Source organism: Leishmania panamensis, assembly GCF_000755165.1.
Source record: "Leishmania panamensis strain MHOM/PA/94/PSC-1 chromosome 23 sequence".
NCBI classification, from domain to species: domain Eukaryota; phylum Euglenozoa; class Kinetoplastea; order Trypanosomatida; family Trypanosomatidae; genus Leishmania; species Leishmania panamensis.
The window spans coordinates 391,330-410,755 of record NC_025869.1 but is presented as its reverse complement, the minus strand read 5'-3'; the positions used below and the strand labels follow the sequence as shown (position 1 = coordinate 410,755).

General features: G+C 57.4%; 4 protein-coding genes across 4 annotated transcripts, besides 2 other annotated features; all 4 read left to right on the top strand.

The window, feature by feature from the left end:
- Nucleotides 1-3: 3 nt before the first annotated feature.
- Nucleotides 4-69: a repeat region.
- Nucleotides 70-2,721: 2,652 nt separating this feature from the next.
- Nucleotides 2,722-3,744, top strand: LPMP_231030 (quinone oxidoreductase-like protein; the record flags this gene model as incomplete). Its single annotated transcript, XM_010700958.1, has 1 exon — nucleotides 2,722-3,744. One exon carries the CDS (start codon nucleotides 2,722-2,724, stop codon nucleotides 3,742-3,744), a length of 1,023 nt encoding a protein of 340 aa, XP_010699260.1.
- A 1,477-nt stretch (nucleotides 3,745-5,221) lies between these two features.
- On the top strand, nucleotides 5,222-7,582 carry LPMP_231020 (hypothetical protein; the record flags this gene model as incomplete). Its single annotated transcript, XM_010700957.1, has 1 exon — nucleotides 5,222-7,582. The coding sequence occupies one exon, from the start codon at nucleotides 5,222-5,224 to the stop codon at nucleotides 7,580-7,582; it is 2,361 nt and encodes a 786-aa protein (XP_010699259.1).
- Nucleotides 7,583-8,364: 782 nt separating this feature from the next.
- LPMP_231010 (hypothetical protein) lies at nucleotides 8,365-11,346 on the top strand (the record flags this gene model as incomplete). Its single annotated transcript, XM_010700956.1, has 1 exon — nucleotides 8,365-11,346. One exon carries the CDS (start codon nucleotides 8,365-8,367, stop codon nucleotides 11,344-11,346), a length of 2,982 nt encoding a protein of 993 aa, XP_010699258.1.
- Nucleotides 11,347-12,554: 1,208 nt separating this feature from the next.
- LPMP_231000 (hypothetical protein) lies at nucleotides 12,555-14,093 on the top strand (the record flags this gene model as incomplete). The annotated part of the gene is made up of 1 exon (XM_010700955.1): nucleotides 12,555-14,093. The coding sequence occupies one exon, from the start codon at nucleotides 12,555-12,557 to the stop codon at nucleotides 14,091-14,093; it is 1,539 nt and encodes a 512-aa protein (XP_010699257.1).
- A 2,705-nt stretch (nucleotides 14,094-16,798) lies between these two features.
- Nucleotides 16,799-17,095: a repeat region.
- The last annotated feature ends 2,331 nt before the right edge of the window (nucleotides 17,096-19,426 follow it).

Here is a 19,426-nt window from a genome sequence, read left to right as displayed (position 1 = left end):
ACCGGTGGGCCTGCGACGGGCCGGGGTCGAGTGCGGAGCGCCGGACGTCATGCGCTGGACGGCGGAGAATGGCCGCGTTGGAGGAGGTAAGGAGGAGCGCTGCAGCGGCAGGGGCAATGGTGACGGGGGTTTTCTGTCTGTGTGCTTCGTTCTCTTCGCCTGGTGCTGCCACCCAGCTCTCTTTTTTGTTTTGCTGTCATGTGAGCTGCAAAGGGAAGCGCAGGTGTTTGGGTGGGCATACAGCTAAAAGGAGTGCTACCTTTAGCCGTTCTCTCTTATCGTTCGTTGTGTTGTTGTGGTGGGTGTATTTGGGCTGGGTTTAGTTCCTGGCGCTTGCGTTTTTTTCCCTTTTTGCTTCTCACGCCGATGACGCGCGTGCCTGTGTGCGTGTGGGCGTGCCGGTGCGGGTGCCTACTCGTTCTTTGTTTTACTTTGCGCTGTTGCTTCTGGAGAGGCGTCTCTGTGCGGCAAGATGCGTCGGTCTCCCACGCTGGCCAATCGCAGTGTCTTTGCCTTCCCTCTCTTTCATGGTCTTGTCAGTCCGTCGCTTTTTTAATTTCGTGTTTGACTTTCCGGTGTGTACTGCTTGGCTGCTTTTAGGAGTGCAGAGCTTGCAAGGGCGAGGCAGGAGGAAGATGTATGGGACTTGGGACGCGATCCATAGGGTAGCGTGGTGGTGTGTTTGCTGTACCATGTGGGTTTCGAAGTGGTCAGAAGGAAGGGGAGTACTAAGAGCACGATGCTCTTGGGAGTTTTGCTCACTGGTATTGCGTTGGGTTGGAACAGACTCGCCTCACGTTCGGCCTTTCGTTTGCTCGCCCTTCCTCATGGTATCGGTCGTTTCTCACGACTTGCCCTTTTCCGTCTTACCCATGGCGCGCGTGTCGCGGTGAGTTCAATTTTGTGTGGTCTCCTGAAGTGTCCCAGTCTCTCTCTCCCTAGGTGAGTGCGCATTGCTGATTCACTGCGTGGGTGGTACGCCTCTCTCTCTCTCTGCAGGAGTGGGACATGTTGATTCCTGTGCGCCCTGTTCTTTTGTTTCCATGTTGTGGCGCCTTCTCCTGCCTCTCTCCGTTTAGCAGCTTTTTCTCACACTCCTTGTGTGTGTGTTGTCTGCTCTCTGCTCCCACTGATGAGGGGGAGTGTCGCTTCCTCTCTTCGATCTGTGCGAATAGGTGTGCCTGCGCGTGCCATCTTAGCGCTTTTTTCTCTCTTCTTGCTTGCTGAGCGACTTGGTAATTCATGTTTGCGTGCTGATGCTGCGGTTTCAGTTTCGGGTGGCGGCTCCGGTGAAATTTCATCTCAACCTCTGCGCTGCTTCTCCGGGGTGTTCTACCCTTGTATGGTATCGGAATATATATCGCTTCATCTCACTCTAGCACTTTCAGCGCGAGCTCTAAGTGCTTTTTTAGCGCTGCAGTTCTATCGAGCGAGCACCTTTGAGGAGACGGAGAGATGATTGGAAGGCTGAGGGGGTGCGCGCCGTTTGAGTCAATGCCAGTTTCAGCATCTTTGTTTTATGATTTAGTGTTATGAAGTATGCGTGCGCGTGTACTCACCTGTTTTGTGTGGCGGTGATGCATAGAGCCGGCGATGGCCGCCATCCAGAGGGAAGACGAGGGAACAAGACTTTTCGTTCAGCGGTGTGATGCGGCACAACATCCATCTCCTACAAACGAGAACAAAAGGAACGAATCCCTATCAGCAGCACCGGCACACCGAGGCGCACATCCATGTGAGTGGGCGGAGGACCCCCCTGAGTCAAAGCAAAGTGTTCCTTAGGGAGTCTTGATGCATGATTCTGCTGACCTTCTACTCCGGTGAGTCGGCCCCCTCTCCCTGGTGGGGCATGCGTCGGTGTCAGTGCCTCGCTGTTCTCGATCCCCCGGTCTGCACCTCCTAGCCCTAACCAAAAAAACCACCGCTCAGGATACATCCACAGTTCCCAACGTAAACGACGCATCTCCTGTGCTCCCTCTGCATACCGAGGAGGCATAGGAGATAAGGAGATTAACGAGCAAGCCGCTATGCATGACACCTCCACTAGCACTGCTGCTCTCCTTTCTCTACCTTTTCTCCTTTATTTTCGTATATATATACACACACATATATATATATATATGTATATGTATCTGTTTGTTTGCTCATGTCGGTGTGTGTGCGTGCATTTTTTCCCCTTTGTTGGTGCCTCGTTTTGCCTCGGTGCTTTGTGTGTGTGCGCACTGGTTTCACTCCCGCCTTCACACACTCGCACGTGCATGGCCGACGGCGTGCCTCTCATCGCCCCACCTCCCTTTTATTCCCTTTCCCTCCTCTCATGTTGCAGGGGTACTGGAGCTGTGTCTCTCTCTTGTTGCTGCCTCTTCTTCCACTTCCCCCATCGTCATGGTGTGAAATCACGTGTCTGAGACCCGCCACACACTCTGCCGAATAGCGTGAAAGGGGCACACAGATAGAGAGAGGGAGCGTCAACGACGAAAAAAGCGCGGTGTGTGCCACTCCCTTCTTATCGACTACAGATACCCACCCACACACGGGCGCATGCACACCGTTCTTAGGAGTACCTTCTCTCTGTGCTACACCCGTTGCTTCTGTGTATTCTCTCAAATGGACAACTCCCTTTCCACCTACCCCCTTACTCGTTCGCTCTCTCCAATTCCCTCTCTTTTTCACATACCACCACTACCACCACCATACGTTGGCGTACCAGCCGGGCAAACGATGATGCGCGCAGTGGTGTTGAAGGGCTTCGGTGGCGCTGACATGATGACACTCGGCGAAGTCCCCAAGGCGGCTGTCAAGAAGGGAACGGATGTGCTCATCAAGGTAATGGCAGCTGGCGTGAATCGTGCAGGTGTCTCGCAATGGCGCGATCGCTATGAGCTTCCAGACGGCGCGAACAGCCTTCTAGGACTCGAGGTGGCGGGTATCGTGGAGCAGGTAGGCTCGGACGTGGTCGGCAGGGTCAAGGAGGGAGACCGGGTCATGGCGCTGCTGCCCGGCGGTGGCTACGCGGACTACGCCGTGGCGCACATGGGTTGTGTGATGGCGATGCCGCAGGGGTACACCTTCACCGAGGCCGCCGCCATCCCAGAGGCCTTCATCACGGCGTGGCAGATTCTCAATCGCCATGGAAAGGTGAAGGCGAGGCAAAGGGTCCTCATTCATGCTGGTGCCAGCTGCATTGGTAGCGCTTCTGCGCAGATAACGGAGAAGTATTTCAGAGCAACCGCTATCACGACTTCACCGGAGGAAAAGCTAGGCGAGTGCAAGGCGTATGCAAGCGTGGCGCTGAGTCACGCGCGCGACGAACTTGGCTGGGCCTTTGCGCCGAAGGTAAAGTGCCTCTTCGGTGAGGAGAGTGTGAATGTGATTGTCGATTCGGTCTTTGGTGGGACGTACCTCACCGAGAATGCCCAGGTGCTCGCACCGAATGGCCACCTCATTGTCATCGCCTTCATGGGCGGGGCTCTGGTGCGAGTGAATGCGCTGCCGCTCTTTCGGGAGAAGGCGCAGATTGCCTTTTCCAAGCTGCACTGCCGCAGTGACCAATACAAGATGGAGCTCGTCACCTCCTTCGAGCGCGAGATTGTGCCCTACATGAGCGAGCGCATCATCTCTACGATTGTGAGCCGCACTTTTCCACTGGAGGAGGCGGCCAGTGCGCACAAGTTTGTGGAGGAGAACGGCGACTACGGCAAGGTAGTCCTGACTGTTTGTGAGCCGTCAAAGGCGATCTCGTAGAGTGAGGACAGCGAAAGGGGTTGGACACTGTAGAAACAAGGAGTCAGTTGTTAGTGGGCGGCTTGGCTTCATCTTCGCTGGAGAAGGAGGGAGGGAGGGAGGGGAAGGCCCCTTGTTGCGGTTTGCATCGCTTCTCACATCGCCCAGCCCCCCGTTGTTGGGCCTCTCTGCACACCTCTGTGCATCTCTGTCCTTTTTTTTCTTTTAAAGGGGACCTCTGTTGTGCGCCACCGTGCGCCCGTACGTATGCGTGGCGTGTCTTCAGCTTACCTTCTCCTCCTCACTCTCTTCCACCCGTCGCTTTCCTTTGGCGGTGTGAGGCGAAAGCGACAAGGTAAAGAGGCAAAGCAACAGCACGCCGTGTGCTGTGCGCAGGTGTGTGCAGCTCGATGTATATTGTACCTACGCCCCTCTACCCCCCTTCTCTCTCCGATTTCTATGTGCATGTGCGCATGTCTGTTGCGGCATTTGATCGCCATTTCTCCCTCTCTTTTGTTGTCCACATTGACCGACCGAACAAAGCGAAATAGAAAGAAAGGGATGCCATGCACCCATCCACAACAGAAGAAGCGAGCAGGACTACGCGTAAGCCGAATACGCTGAGCATTGTCATCGCTCTACCCAGAGACAATGAGATGGGGAGGGAAACCAGGCACGCTCGTCGACCTTTGATCTGGGAACGATGTGTATACCTCTCTCTCTATGAATATACGCAAGCAGCGAGTAGTACATGCGAGCAGCCAACTACTCCACCAATGTGCCTCAGCAACTCATCCCGTCGTTCTCCGTCCCCCTTGATCTAACGTATTGACCCTGCGTGTGGGTGTCGGCGGCCTATCGAATCATCCTTGTCGCTACAAGAGGCCTCTGCACACCCACTGCACAGAGGCATCTTGTCTTTTTGTCACTGTGTTGGCAAGCCTCCGCTTTCTTCCAGCCGGGTGTACATCTTCGTCCTCCTGGACGCCAACCTCACCCTCATTTCCCGCACTCCCGCCCTCGCTCTTCTTCGATGCCAGGGCACGTAGCATCTCTGCCAACTACCTGCTCGTCTGGCTTCCTCATGATGAGCCACCGACTTCGCCCACGCCTTCACTCTTGTGGTGCATCCATCATCTCACTTCCGGCAATGGCGGTGACTAGCCCTCTCGCCGTCTCTCAGGCAGTCGCATCATCGTCACCCCCAACTCCGTCTCCATTCGTGCCGGCGCTTGTGGAGTTGTTGTCAGTTTTGCGGCGTGAAAGTCGCGGCGCCGCATTACGATCAACAGCGGCATATCAGAGAAACGCACAGTACGAAGCTGCACGCGGACTTCGCAGTAGTCATGCTGGGCATGCAGCTTTACGGAGTGGCGTTTGTCTTGACCCTGGTTTACTGCGTGTCACACGCATCTGCTATGAGCGTAACGTCACACGCAACACCCTCGCTGAGACGCCATCTGGCTATATACAAGACCCTCGTGCACACCCCACCACGATGCCACGATACGACAGCGTCAGCCGCGTCGGAGCCGCTACGCTGGAGGCGATCGAGCGCGAGCGCGAGCTGCTAGAGCGGGAGGAGCTCATGTACCCCGGCTATACAACTCTGCGCATTCAGGAGCTGAAACACACGGTGACAAACAAGGCAAGCACACAGGCAGAGCTGCAGCACGCGGCAGACGCACTGCGCGAGGAGCTGGATGGCCTTCTCGAGGTGGTCGGCCGGGAGGTCGAGAAGCCGATGAGCACGCAGCGGCTGCTACTCTTGAAGTGGCAGCAGCGTCAGCAGCGCCTGCAGAACCGCGAGAACGCTTTCCAGACTGGCCCCTCAAGCACTCCTGCCTTCCGCGTGGTTCTGCAGGCGGACGGCACGGAGGTCATTGAAAGACCCGGCCGTGACACACCGCGGGCACCTGTGCACGAGACGGAGGACGCGTACTTGTCACAGGCCGTGGAGGCGGAAGAGTTGTCACCCGAAGCCTTGATCCCTGAAAAGACGATTGTCACCACCGCTGATGTGAACCACGTGCGCTACCTCCTGGGCCTAACGTACCGCCGCCTGAAACGGTGTGACGAGGCGGAGAAGGTCTTCTACGACGTCCTGGCGGACGATGTCACTAACGTGGACGCCATAGAGTCGCTGCTGGAGTTGGACACCGGCATCGAAGGGTGGGTACCGCGAATACGCGTGCTGCTGGACTACCTGAACGAAGGGTACGCCAAGGTACTGCAGGAAGGGCGGCTACAACCGGCCACTGCACCCAACAAGCTGCCGATTATCGACGCCCATTGCGCCGAGGAGCCTTGCGCAGAACTGAGCCCAGACGCTCCCACCACGTCGACGCCTACGCCACAGCAATCTTCTTCACCATCTTCATCAATGTCTCCCGAGGCTGCAGTGACGATAACGGCCGGCGCGGATGTCGCCCGCGCACCAACGCCACACTACACGACGCTACCTCAGGTCTCACCGGTGGAGGTGGCGCTGTCCATCTTGTCCGACCTGATTGTCGAGGCGGCCGCGCAGAAGTGCTCCACCGACGGCGAGGGCGCCGCCTCGCGGTTCTTCATCGAGGCAATGGATCCCATTGTGCGAGTCCTCGACCGCGATTACGCATGCCTTCTTCTCGAAGCGCTCTTCCGCGCTGTCGATGAGCAGCACTTTGCAGTGCGCTTTGACTCGGACGACATCTCCCCGGCGGCTCGAAAGTTTGCGCTCTCCCTCGTCATCGCGTTTCTGAAGGCGCTGATGGCGCGCCGCATCTATGAGATGCTGCCGCAGTCGGTTCGATTTCACTTCTTTACGCTCGTGAAGCTGCACACCGCACTTCGCAGTGCGGGCCGCGTGCACGAGAGCTACAAAATATGCGAGCAGCTGATGCAGCTCTATCGGGCAAACTCGTCTGTGTACCGTGCTCGTGTGCATGCCTCGCCGAGAGCGGCACCAAGGCCGTCACCTCTGCCAGCAATCTCGCCATCACCGTCGTCGTTGCACTGTAAGTGTAGCAGCGAGCTCGGTGTGTCTGCAGCAAGGCACGGGTCTGTTGCCCCAACTGACGTGGAGGCACAGAATGCTGCTGCTGCTGCTGCTGCTAGGGTACCCGTACCGTCACTGCAGGAAGTCAGCGCGAGTTGTGCTCCTACTGTGGACCCCAAAGGCGTTGTTGAGGAGGTGCCACCGACGGAGAGCAGCCAGTGCAGCGAACCGCCAGACATCCTCGACGATCAGGACGCCAACTACCGCGAGGCCCTTTTCCAGTACGTGAACGACCGTGCGCACGACTCGCCAGCACTCGGGCGGCGCCTGTGCATGGAGGCCATGGCTGAGTTTCCCGCGTGCGCTGCACCGTGGGAAACGCTGGCTCTGCTTATCCACAAGGAAGACCCCAAGCGGAACCTCGGCGACGCCATTATCGCTGCCCGCCGCGCGATGGAGCTGGAGCCGTTCAACATACGGGTCATCGTTACGCTGGCGAACTTCTACAAAGCTTCCCACCGTTACGAGCTGTACGACCGCATGATGGATCGCTACCGGCTCATGTCTTATATGGTGGAGGAGGGAGCAAGCGAGGCCGATATGGTCGCGACGGCTGCCGAGATCGCGATGCTGGACGAGCAGACACCGCAAGCGCAGGACCTGGTTGAGGAGACTGGGCGCGCCATGAAGGAGTTCCTCGAACGTATGGAGCAGGCGACAACGTATTCAATGCCCATCGACAAGGAGCCGCGTCTGCTTCGGGACGGGCCGATGCGCTTTATCACACAACAGCCGGATATGCGACCAGCTGAGGTGGAGGCGCACGACAAGTCGCTTCTGCGGCAGATCCAGATGCTGGAGTCGTGGCAGCAGCGGTGAGTGATCACCGTCGACGAGGAGAACTGGATCTTTCCTCCTCCTCCAAGGTTTTGAGGGAGCGGGAGGGCGAACCGACCAGTGTGCGAGCGGGAAAGGTGTGAAGTGTCAAGGCTGGTGACGTGAACTCGCCTCGAGGATTCATCCCAGGGTGACACGTCGCGTAAGGCGTTCCCGCCGAGGAGCTGCGAATTTCTCACGAGGCGCAAAGAGCGCGAACGAGGTGGAAGTGGCGGCCTCACCCCCCCCCCTGCCCCATTCCCTGCCTCCTGAGAGCAAGGAAGTGGGTGTTGCCACTTCCAGTGTTGGGTGCTGTTCTACAATGCCTGTCGCTCTCCTTCGCTATGCGGCGATGCTTCTGTGCGTGCGCACTTTTGGATAGAACGGTATGTAGAGCGAAATTCAATCAGGCACACGCGAGCAGTGTGTTGTCTTGCCACTCTCTTAACACTTCCGTGTGCTCTCCCCACCACTTTTTTTTTCCGCTGCGCCGACTCTCACCTCGAACCATATTTCAGTCGGATTAGCTTCCCCGATGCTGTCCTCGGATAGGTGTGTGCGCTCCCCCGTTACCGAAACCCGACACACGCACGCACACATGCCACCTCTTGATGCGCCCCCCGGCTCCTTTCCTTTCCCCTTTCTGTAAGTCGATCTCTCGGCGGGCTTTTGCGTGGGCACCTTCACCACCACTGCGACACCGCCTCGCTCACTCCGTCTTCCGCGCGCGCTCTTTTTGGCCATCGTTCGCCCTCTCGCTCTTCCCCTCTCTCTTCCTCTAGTGGATGATGGATCGACTGCTGCTGGAGCAGAGTGGCCGCGCCCACACCTCGGGCGCGGTAAATCGGACCGAGGCGACGCTCCCCATTGCGCGGCATGCGCTCAACAACGGTGAATCTTCGCGCCCGTCAAGTGGGGAACGCTACGTGAATGCTTCGGCGGAGGGGCTGCGCCGCGCGCCATGTCCCTCTCCTCTGCAGCTGCTCGCTTCTCCTGTATTGGACACACGGCGTCCCGTGGGAGGTGACGCCGCGGCCGCAGCTGCACAAATCTCACGCGCCACAGGCCTTTATCCCAGCCGCCGGCTTACACCCATCCACGACTGCGAGCAGACAGCTGTTCGGGAGCGACACCTAGCGGTTGCTGCCGCACCTACGTTGCCCTCGCGTAAACCTTCTGGGTCACCTACGCACAGCGCTTCATCTAATGATATTGGCACGAGCGCATCAACGCCGTTCGCCTACACTTCACTGCAGCACCGGAAAGTACCGTCGCCGGCCTTGTACCCGGTCATTCCAGAGGCATATCGAGATGAGCAGCTTCACCATCACCAGCCGGACGGAGGCGGGCGTCGATATCTGACGCCGCCGTGGTGGTGGCGTGGAGGACTGGAGGAAAGGGAGGAGGACAGCGGCCTTGTGAGGGGCGTGGCCCACCACTTTAACCCTTCCATGTCTCAGCGGAGGGCCGGCACTGGCAACCTATCGCTTCGTACAGCACAAGCAAGGCGAGACCACGGCGAGAAGCGCTGGTTATCATCGCCGTCGGCACCCACTTCACCGCCGCTGCGATCACGCCCGCCTAGCGCGTGCGAGGAACGGCCACCGCGTCCTCGTTCGCCCTTGGCCAGCTCCCATGCGCGCCTCTACACCTCTAGCAAGCTGCAGGAGGCAGAAGGGGATGTGTCGCCGCTGACATTTGTGGAACCTGGAGCGTATCGCTTCGATGATATCGAGCTAAGGATTACGAGGTCCGGTGATGGGCCGCGCGATCCATGTGCTCGTGCCCACCAACCTGTACGACAGTTTGGAAGGATGTCTTCCCGATATTCTCTTCGCCATGGTAGCCTCCCTGCATCTCCGTCCATGGACTTGGCGCAACCGCGTGGCCCCTCGAGTGCTGCCTCGTCGTCGAAGACGACACCGTCAGGTAGCGCTCGCACTGTCACGACAGACAGCGGCACAGAGGCGACCTCACAGTGCACAGCACTCAGCAACGTGCTGGCCACCAGCTCTGGTTCCAAATTTCGCCTTCGTGTGTACCAGGAGAGCTCCAATCACCCTTCTGGTTTCGCTGTTCCACAGCGCGGTGCAGGAACGGCGGCGCCAGTGCAGGCAATCCGCAGTGGTCTTGCGGCGCTGCCGCAGACGGCGGCGGATCGATGCGCTATCGAGCGTGCCACCAATGCCATCCCCCGCTCTATGATCTACGGATCCAGCAACCACGCGTCCGCACTTGCACTGGTTGCGTACAGACAGGGTGTAGCCGCCGAGACGGGTGTGGACCCGGCACAGCTGCGACAGGGCCCGCTGAGTGCGCGCTACGATCGCGTGCGAAGCGGAATGAGGGAGGTGGTCGTGGAGCAGGCGGACGACTACGGTGGTGGCGGTGGCGGGGCGAGCTTAATGCACACGGCAACGCGGCTGCGTGTGGGCGCTTTGCGCACCAGGGAGCTGTACGACCCCGTATCGGGGCTGGCGCGGAAGCCAAATGAGGTGCCGGCTGCGTATCTTAAGTCCATGGTGGCGGCTGAAGCTGCGCGGAAGCATTTACACGTTACTCCTTCCCTGCAGGCAGCAGCGGCGACGGCGGTGCCTTACCGATACGACAGCGTTGACTCTTCTGCCTCTTCGGATGCATCTGGAAACCCTAGTGTATTGCTGAAAAGGGGACAGATCAAGAGTGGGTTATCCGCTCGGGTCGACACGCTCAGCAGACTTGCCCAGCGACGCAGGCAGCGCGCGAATGCGCGGGCAGCGCAGCTTCACACCACCCACGGCGTCACCGGGCTGCCTCTCCGTCCAGATGAGCGACGCTTGTATTGGGCGGAGCATGTGCCGCTGCACGCAGCGCCAGTGCGAGGGCTGAACGCGGTGCTGCAGGGCGTTGGAGAGGCTGAGGAGGGTCTGTTTTTCGAGAGCGCTGGCATGAGAGGAGAATGGGCTGAAAGGGAAAGCTCCGGCAAAGGTGCATCGTGGTCGGGGACTGACGTAGACATGTGTAGAGAGGGAGATACAGAGGTGACGCTTGACCATCCGCATGCCTCGCTCGAGGAAAGCTCCTTCGATGATGACGGCGCCGACCACGAGGACGAAGTGAGGTTAGCGGCGGGAGTTGCAGGATCCCATCGACGAGGGCGCAAAGGGAGGGGAGAGTTTCAGGTCGACTCTGCACCGCTGCGCCACGCCCGACTGTCGCCTCATGCTGTAGAGCGTTGCCCGTTCTTTTCTGCAAGTCCGGCCATGGCTGGCGTTTCTGCGCATGGCTCTCGTGGAGTTGCCGCCGACGCGTCGCTCGCCTATATGGAAAGGTTGAACGGCTTGGTGGACTCGGACGCGGATGGAGGTACTACCTTCACCAGTGTCGGAGATGACATGCGAACACGCTGCTTAGGCCACGATGGCCGCTCGCATCATCGGACGGTAAGCGGCCACCACACGGGGATGCCACTGGCGGAGCAGTCAAGAGGAACTCTGCCCCCTCGGCGCTCGCATCCTCAAGACCAACCTGAGTACAATCGCCATGGCGATGAGGACTTACTGCTCTACCCGCCGCTGCTCACGCCTCTTCTGCAGGAGGTAGACGCGTGCCTGCGTTTTCACGGGCTCCCCACCATGGCAGAGCTGTGGCGGTGGGGTGTTGGGGATCAGGAGGTGATTCTCCAGGCCGCCGGGTTTAAGCGAGTGGAGCGGCAGACGATACTGTGGGAGCTGGAGCGCATGATACGTGTTAGCTCAACAAGGTGCACGGTGCCAAGTGCGGCCTGAGGAGAGGAGGAGGTGACTCGCGACGCAGCGACGGCAGGGATCGAGTCGTACCCTTTCCCCTTCCCTTCTTTTTTTTTTTCTGCTCCTCCAGTGTCAGGCAATATCCTACTGCCCTTGCAAAAACTCGCGCAATAGGCTTCTTCCCTTTCGCTTGTCATCTGTCCCTCACCAGCTCCGCCTCCCCCCTCTCTCTTACGATGCACGCTCTGGGTTTCAGGTCTCCCCTGTAAAGCGAGAGAAACGAAATTGCAGAAGAAACGACTCACAGTAAAGAGCAAAATGGATTACGCGTGACGCAGGCGTCTCTCGCTTGACCAGCTCGTCCTCCTTCGCCCTTCGCGCGTCTGCGTGCTTCGCGTGCGGTGCCGCATGTGTGATCAGGGCGACTTGTGCGCTTCTGTTTCCACGATACGTGCATGCCCCTCTTCCTTTTTTTTTTTGGCGTGCACTCCTTTGCCTCCGCCATTTCCGCCACCCCCACCCTCTTTCCGTCTCACCTGCCTCTCCCCCTCCCCTCTCTCCACTACCTTCACGTCATCCCCGTGGTACCCCCCTCCTCCCCCTTTTTCTTCTTCCTCACCACCTCGCTGCCCGCACGTGACCTCCGTGCGCGTTCTTTTCCCTGTACCTCCCGCACACACATGTAGAGGAACAGCAGCCACGTCTCTCCCTTTCTCCCTCTCTCCCCTTCCTGAGTGCGCGTGTGCATCACTCTCCAGCCCCCTTTTTTCTCCCTTCTCTCCCGTTGCTTCCTCAGTCAAGTAAAAATAACACGAAGGCAAAGACGTAAAACTGTTGGACGTGTAGTGGACGACCCCCCTGTCCTTTCTCGTGTGATAACTTCTCCTTTGTTCTATGTACACAACCTCCGCTGAAATTTTAGCTTTCAGTCGTCAGCATACGCTGTTGTCGTTCTACCTCTCTCTCTTTGTTTTGTTTTGTTTGTTTGAGCTTCGTGCGCGACTCTCCCCCCGTGTGCAGGTGTGCCTGTGTGAACGAGTGACGCGCGCTCTCCCCCCTCTCTCTCTCTTTATTCTTTACCCAGCCTGGACAATCGCTTTATTCTCATACACACCAATTCAGACACGCAGACATACTCACAGACGTGTTTCCGAAGGATATCAAAGACCTGCAGCAGCAGCAACAACAACCAGAAAAGAATCGAAGCGCGGGGCTAAACACAAAAAAGCATCCACACACCCATAATCATGAAGATGCATCCACGGGCTGGTTGGAGCTGTGCGGTACAACCGCCGCAGTCGTCGCTTCTCCAGCTTCTCGCTTTGGTTCTCATGTGTCTCTGCACGCACATCACTTTCGTCAAAGCAGCCATAGTGGACACAAGCGTGTGGCTGAACGCACCGGCGCCAGTGTGGCAGACCATAATAAGCACACCGGAAGGGGAATACGCCATAAAGGCGATGGCGCAGATAGACTTTACGACTGCAGTTAAAAGTATCGACATCAGTGCAAGTGTCACTGTGAAGGCCTTGACGCCGTATGTGTCGCCGGCAAGCGGTCCGGCCTACGGCGCTGGCATTTCATTCTCTGTGACGACGGAAAGCTTGACAGATTCCCAGGTACTTTCGGCAGTGCGCAGTTCTGCTCTGCCCAGCATTAACCACTTCTTCGCAACTAGCGCGAGTCTTGTCGTATTAGTCAAGGCGCTGGGGGCTGATGGCCCGTCAGCCATGGTCTCCGTTGGACAGATGCTGCTACCGGTGACGGGGTCAACATTTTTCTGGCAGGTGCTCCTCGATACGCTCGCGACTGGAGGTTCTGCGACCCCCAGTGTCTTCATGATGCCACTTCAAATCGACGTGCAGGATGCCGTGGACGTTACTGTACAGAGCTACCTCGTTGAAATGACGCCGCCAACAAACCAAGTGAACGCGTCGAGCTTGTATGTATCATACGCGGTCTGGGCTTTTCCTGGCACGGAGGTAGGCCCCAGTGCGTCGTCGGACCTCGAAGAGCTCGTGAGGAAGTCTACGCTGCCTGAGTTTAACAATTACATGAGCACGCTGAAGGATACCTACCCGGGCCTTCAGGCTTACTCGGATCTTTTCCCTACAGAGGTGCGATTTTGGACGCCGCCGTCTGGCAACCCTTTCGATCCTGACAGTACTAACCCGAATGCCGACTTGCCAGCCCTTGCCAATGACACGGGCGACTACTTTCTCCTGTTCCGCGGCGACGCTGGGACATGGGGCCAAGTGTGGGAGCGCAACCGCCTTGCCGTCTCGGCATCAATCGAGAGCGCGATTGAGAAGAGGCTGCATCGACGCTCCTTCGTGAATCACGTCTCTGTTATCTCTGCTAAGACAGTGACGAGTGACTTGGAACACATTGCTGGGCTGCAGGTGCTCTGCCGTGTTGTACAGGGTATCACGAGGATCTCGAGTCACCTGTGGTCGCCTGAGGAGATGGCGTCACTGCTGTTACAGGGAGACTACAGCGTCACGCAGGCCCTCTACTACTCGGGTGGCAGTGTACCCCCGGAGGGTCTGATGCAGCCCCATGCGGCGGCAGTTCAGCTGATTCCGTTGGCGGCCGTCCAAGACACTCCCGGCACGCTCGCCACAACAAGGGTGAGCTACGACTACAGCGTCACACTGAGCAAAGCGGTAGTCGGTATTATTTCCATGGCTGCAGCAATTGTCGGCATATCCCTCGTCGTAATCATCATCGCAGTGGGCCTCTCCTTCTGCCCGCAGTACATCGGCGGCGGCACCAACACAAAGTGACATGCGCCCTCGCACGCGGACAACAACTAGTAGTACGTGCATACGGAGCTCTCTGCAGATACCAGCTGCGCCCTGCCACCCAGTGCTGTGGTAGAGGGCACCGTGGATGACCCAAAGCGGTGCGGCGCCCGAGAAGATGCGTCTTTCGATCCCGCTGAGGGGTCGATCATGCGCCGTAAGTCCGGCTACTCGGAAGCGGCACACCTGTCCGCTGTGTCAGATGATCGCAGCGCTCCGAGCAACAGTGCGACTGGCCAGAACGTGGGCCTCAGTGACGCTGTGGAGCCCCATGAGTTTGGCAATAAGTCGATGTCGGTGAGCGGCCAGAGGCGTGTTGATGGAGAAGACTCCCTGAACAGCGACTCGAGGCAACCACGCTCCTGGCGGGCGGCAGAAAGGACGGCACTGCCCACACCAGCGATACTCGCGCACAGTGCCGCCGCCGACGCCAAATACCGTGCAAGGAGGTCAATGCGATGCCACGTACTCGAGTCGATCACCCTACCACCGTTGCTGCCGTCATGGCGCCCGTGGAGAGGCCGAGGCCTCTGTTGCCTCGCAGCTGCGCCCCAAGTCAGCGGAACTCGCTAAATCTGGACAGCGCCGCCAACTCTAAAGCAGAGCTGCCACCGCTTGCCTGTCCTATCAAACCCGGCTTGATGACGACCCTCGCTCTGTCGAAACCGACGAGCCGTACGCCATCAGCGCTGACCTACCCATCCACTGACCTCTACCGCAGTGCACTGAACCTGAGCAGGATTGTGCCTCACTTGAGTGTTACTCCGATAGAGAACGCTCGCTTCTGAGAACGCACGGGAAGCTATTCCGGCCTCACCACATCCTCTCAGCCACGCATACACGCGCTAACAGGTACACGTGTCTCTGTCTATGTATGTGACCTAGGCAGCATGAATCATGGGCCTCACCTCCCTTGGCCCTTCTCTCGACCTCTACCCTAACAGGTGAAAGAGCGGTTTCTAACGAAACCGTCAAAGCGAGCAGGGGTCGCGGGAGAGGGAGGGAGGAGTGGTCGAGGAGATTTTGTGTACGCCGATTTTATTGGCTGATTCATTTTTTCGATTGCCGATCTTGGATATGTTCAGTGAATATTCACTACTCACTCGGGGATCTTTCTCCTCTTCCCTCTTCTCTCTCCCCCTTTTCATTTGCGTTTCTTATTTTTCTCGTGGAGTCTCACTTGAATTTTCCCTTGCATAGTATATGCGTGTTTGCACCTCGAGGGATCTCCTCTATTTTCCTATTGCCCATCGTCTTGACTGAATTGACTTGTGGTTCTCATACATGTATACCTCTCATCTGCTTGTTTCTGTTGTTTTTGTTTTCTCCTCCTCCTCCTCTTCCTCTCTCTCTCTCGCTTCCACCCACACTCTTGGCCATTCTTTTCCTGCTTATATGGACGCACAGTTTCTCTCTCTTCGTTTTGCCGTACGTGCGTGCTTGTGTGCGTGATTGCCTGCGTGGGGTGGACGTCTCTGCGCTTGTGTGGGGCTTGTGCGCACTGGCGTGCCCCCCGCTGCGTGTGCGTTCAAAATTTTTTTTTTCCTTTTTCCCATCGTATTGTTCCCCCCTTTTCTCTTGTGTTTAAAGTGCACGTGTCTCTGTGCGTTGTGAGGTGTTGGGGCTCTCTGTTCTTTCCAGGCGGGGGTTTGTTCAGTTTTGCTCAAGCGAAAAGGGATGACGCAAAGAGAGTGTCGGTCTTATCTGAGCGTGCGTATGAGTGCGCACTCGTACGTGCGTCACGCTCTGCTGAGTGTTTTGAGTTTGTGTAGGGTGAGTGTACATTCACCATTGCGTTTTGCTTTTATTCCCCCCCTCGAGTGCGCATGTCGAGTCATCCCTGCCTGTTGTTTTCCCCACTTTCCTCACGTTTTCATCTCCCTTCTCCCTCCACTACACCTGAGCAACATGGACTTTCTCTCTCTGCGTCTCTTCTCTTTTGCTTACGTGATTGCCGCTCGTGACGCGCATGACTGAACGGAGAACGTCACTCAGCATGCCAACGTATGTGTGCTCGGGCACAGAGGGCGGAGGGTGGTGGTGGCGGCAAGTTCGTGCCCTGAAAGCGTAGATGCCATATATATATATATATATAGAAGTATATTATAGAGGGAGTGCTTGAGCGGAACCTTGATAAAGCATTGCAGCACGCATGTGCGTGAGAAAGTGCCAAGCAACTTTGGCTGCTCTGTAAACAACTTCACGCAAACGGAAGCGCACCTGCAAACGCCCCCCCATACGTTGCCATCCCTCTCCCTCTGCCCACAGACTCCTGCCATCCCTCTCGTTTCTCTCGGCTACTTCATCTTCAGTTGATTTGGTTGTTTTTCCTTCCCCTTTGCGTCTCCCCTCTCACATGTTGTGTTTCCCCTTCGAGCCAACAAGAAAAGTGCGGCAGCGGAGGGCATGCATCTCACGTCTTTCTCTCGACCCCCTCTCTCTTTCTCTGTACGTATAGGTGTGGGTGTAACGGTCTATGGCGTGTATGCGTGCCTGTCCGCTGATAAGATGTCCGAAGTGACCATGTGCAGGTATGTATGCGCGTGTGTGTGTCTTTGTAGATTTGAGGGGGGGCTCAGTGCTCCGGTGCTGTTTCGATACGTTGTCAGTGCCCTCCTCCCCTTGAACTCCCCCTTTTTTCTTATATCCGCTTTTCTTTTGCTCTCTTTACTTCTTTAGGCCCTCCCTGGCAGGCAGGACAAACCTCCGTGCGTGTGGCGTCCAGGGCCCAGCACCTCCCGCGCTGTGGGGGAGGCCGGGCAGCCTCCCTACTCCTGCCAACGCGCGGAGCCACTTCTGGCGGTGCCAGGGTCCAGCGCCCACGACGCAGGGATGTCAGAGCGGTGTAGCGCTGCTGGTCTCGTGGCGACCCGCGACGGTGCACACTGCTGTAAGGCGTGTGTCGAGCGCTGCTGCGCGCCACGCGGGTGGGCCTGCGACGGGCCGGGGTCGAGTGCGGAGCGCTGGACGGCAGAGACTGGACGCGTTGGAGGAGGAAAGGAGGAGCGCGTGTGACTTTGTTACGCTTGACGCCGCATTTCTGTGGTGTGTGTCTCCTCTCTCTCTGTTCTCTTCGCCTGGTGCTGCTCTCTGCATCTTCTGTCGCTTAATGGTGCCGCACCTCCCAGTCCTCCTCTTCTCTCCCTTTTTTCCCATGCACCAGCCTCCTTCACCTTTGCTCGGTGCCAGTACTCAGCAGCTTCCTCTCTCTGACGCACAGCCGCGCGAGGTTAGGGTGTGCTGTGAAGCTCGGAAGTAGAATTTGCGGGATGGTCGGAACAAAGAGGATGACGAATGAGTGCGTTCCCCTGAAGGAGTACGATGATGTCGGAGGGGGGGCGGCGGAGGGGAGGAGGTGCGACGTGCGCGCTCTTGTTCTCTTTACGCACCTTCCTGTCCTTTGTTGCGTCACTGAAGTTTCAAATTTGTTATTATTATTGGCCGATTCTTCTCTCTTTCGCTTCTGTGCTCTCCACTTGTGAGTCTTCTCTGGACCGCGGCTCTTTCTCGCTCTGGTGCTTTCTGTGTTCTGATAGGACGCTCGACGAGTATCTCCACCCATGCTGAAGGAGATGTATATATATACACACGCACACACATGCACACGCATCGGCTTGGTTCGCACGAGTGGGGTTCAGGTGGGTAGAAGCACGTGTGTGTGTGTGTGTGTTGTGTGTGTTGTGTAGTTTGTTCATCTTTCTCTCTCTCTCTTCTGTAACGTTTCGGCCTGGTTGATGCTTCCCTCGCAGAGGGGCCAACGACGAAGAGGAACTGCAGTTTATCTCATGTATACGTAGTAGCTCTGTGCGCCTAGACGGATAGACGCTGGCGATTCTTCCCTCCCCTCCTCTCCCCCTCTCCCACGGGTTGCGTGTTTTCCCCTCTTCGCAGAGGCACGCCCCCTCCCCCCCTTTTCCCTCTCTTCTCGAGTGTGCGAGTGCTTTCCATTCGGTGTGTCTGTCTCTCTCTCTCTCCCTGTGTGTGCGTGCTTGTGTGTTTTCCTTTACTCATTGTAAACGATGTTTCTTCTCTTTCGCTGCCTTTCACTTTATTCAGCCTTTTTTCTCTGACAAATAATACCCGCGTGTGTGCGTGTATTTGCGCTTCAGTAGGAGACCTGAAACGCAAAGGATCAGCAGTACAGCCGCAGGCCCTTCCAGTCATCTACGCATCCACACAGCTGCACACACACACACACACACACACACACACACACACACGCACACACGCGCGCGCAGGCGAAGGGTGTGCCATCAGTAATGATCGAAATGGGGACCCTAGTGCTGATGGGCGTGAAACGTACAAGATGCCGTTTACTCCGCAATACAGTAGAGGGTGATTTGGTGGTATAGAGGCGGTGGAGCGTGCCGGCGAAGACATTGTCTTCGCCCCCGTCAGTTTCCCACAAAGGTTTCGTTCGAAGTGTCCTGGGCATTTGAGCTGACTCTGCCATTGCATGTAGGCGCTTTTTCTCTTTCTTGTGCTCCCCCGACACCACACACGTACACTCTACTGTCGAGCACATTTCTTCGCGTCGACGGTCATCCATAACCTCCATCTTCCCCGCCCCTCTTCACCGCCCACCCTTCTTTCATCGTTATCACTCCAACGGCGGCCACTGGCACTTTTGCTGCCTGTGCGTGGTGCGTCATACACCGCCCTCATCCGCTGCACTGTCAATCATCGGCGCAGGCACACACTCACGCCAACGCAAGGTGCGTCTCTTTATCGAACCTCCTTTTCTCCCCCCACTCTAGCCGTACGCGTTCATCTATTTCCAGAGGGGCAGTGGCGGTGGGAGAGATTCACGCCTTCCTTGACGGGTGGCGCGATGCGGCGGCGAAGGGCGACTTCGACTTCTACGTTGGCAGCATGACGGTGAACGCGCACTGGCTCGGCACGGTCACAATAGAGAACCCCGGCAACGCTTCCTTTACCGCGTTCTCAACGCTGCGCCTTGCAGAGGGTCGGAGATGGGACTTTAAGGCTGTGGCCCGCAACGTGCATGTGGGCAGCACGGCGACGATAGCATGACTCGACGAGGTACTCGTCACGTGAATGAATGGGTACCGCGGCAGTGGTGTGCTGGAGCTGATTGGCAGTGGGCAGCGGAGAGTGCGCCACTATGCGCTGTCTATGACGATGCCGATCGGCGATGGAAGGAGGAGCTGACGAAAGAGGTCTCATGCCATTAAAGAGTAGGTACGAGAACGCGCTTCTGACGGAGATGCGCCAGAATCCCAGGCGCAGCTGTGGTGATGCGAGGGGAGTAGAGAGGCACTTTGTCAGAGCTGAATCAGCAAGTAGGGTTGACA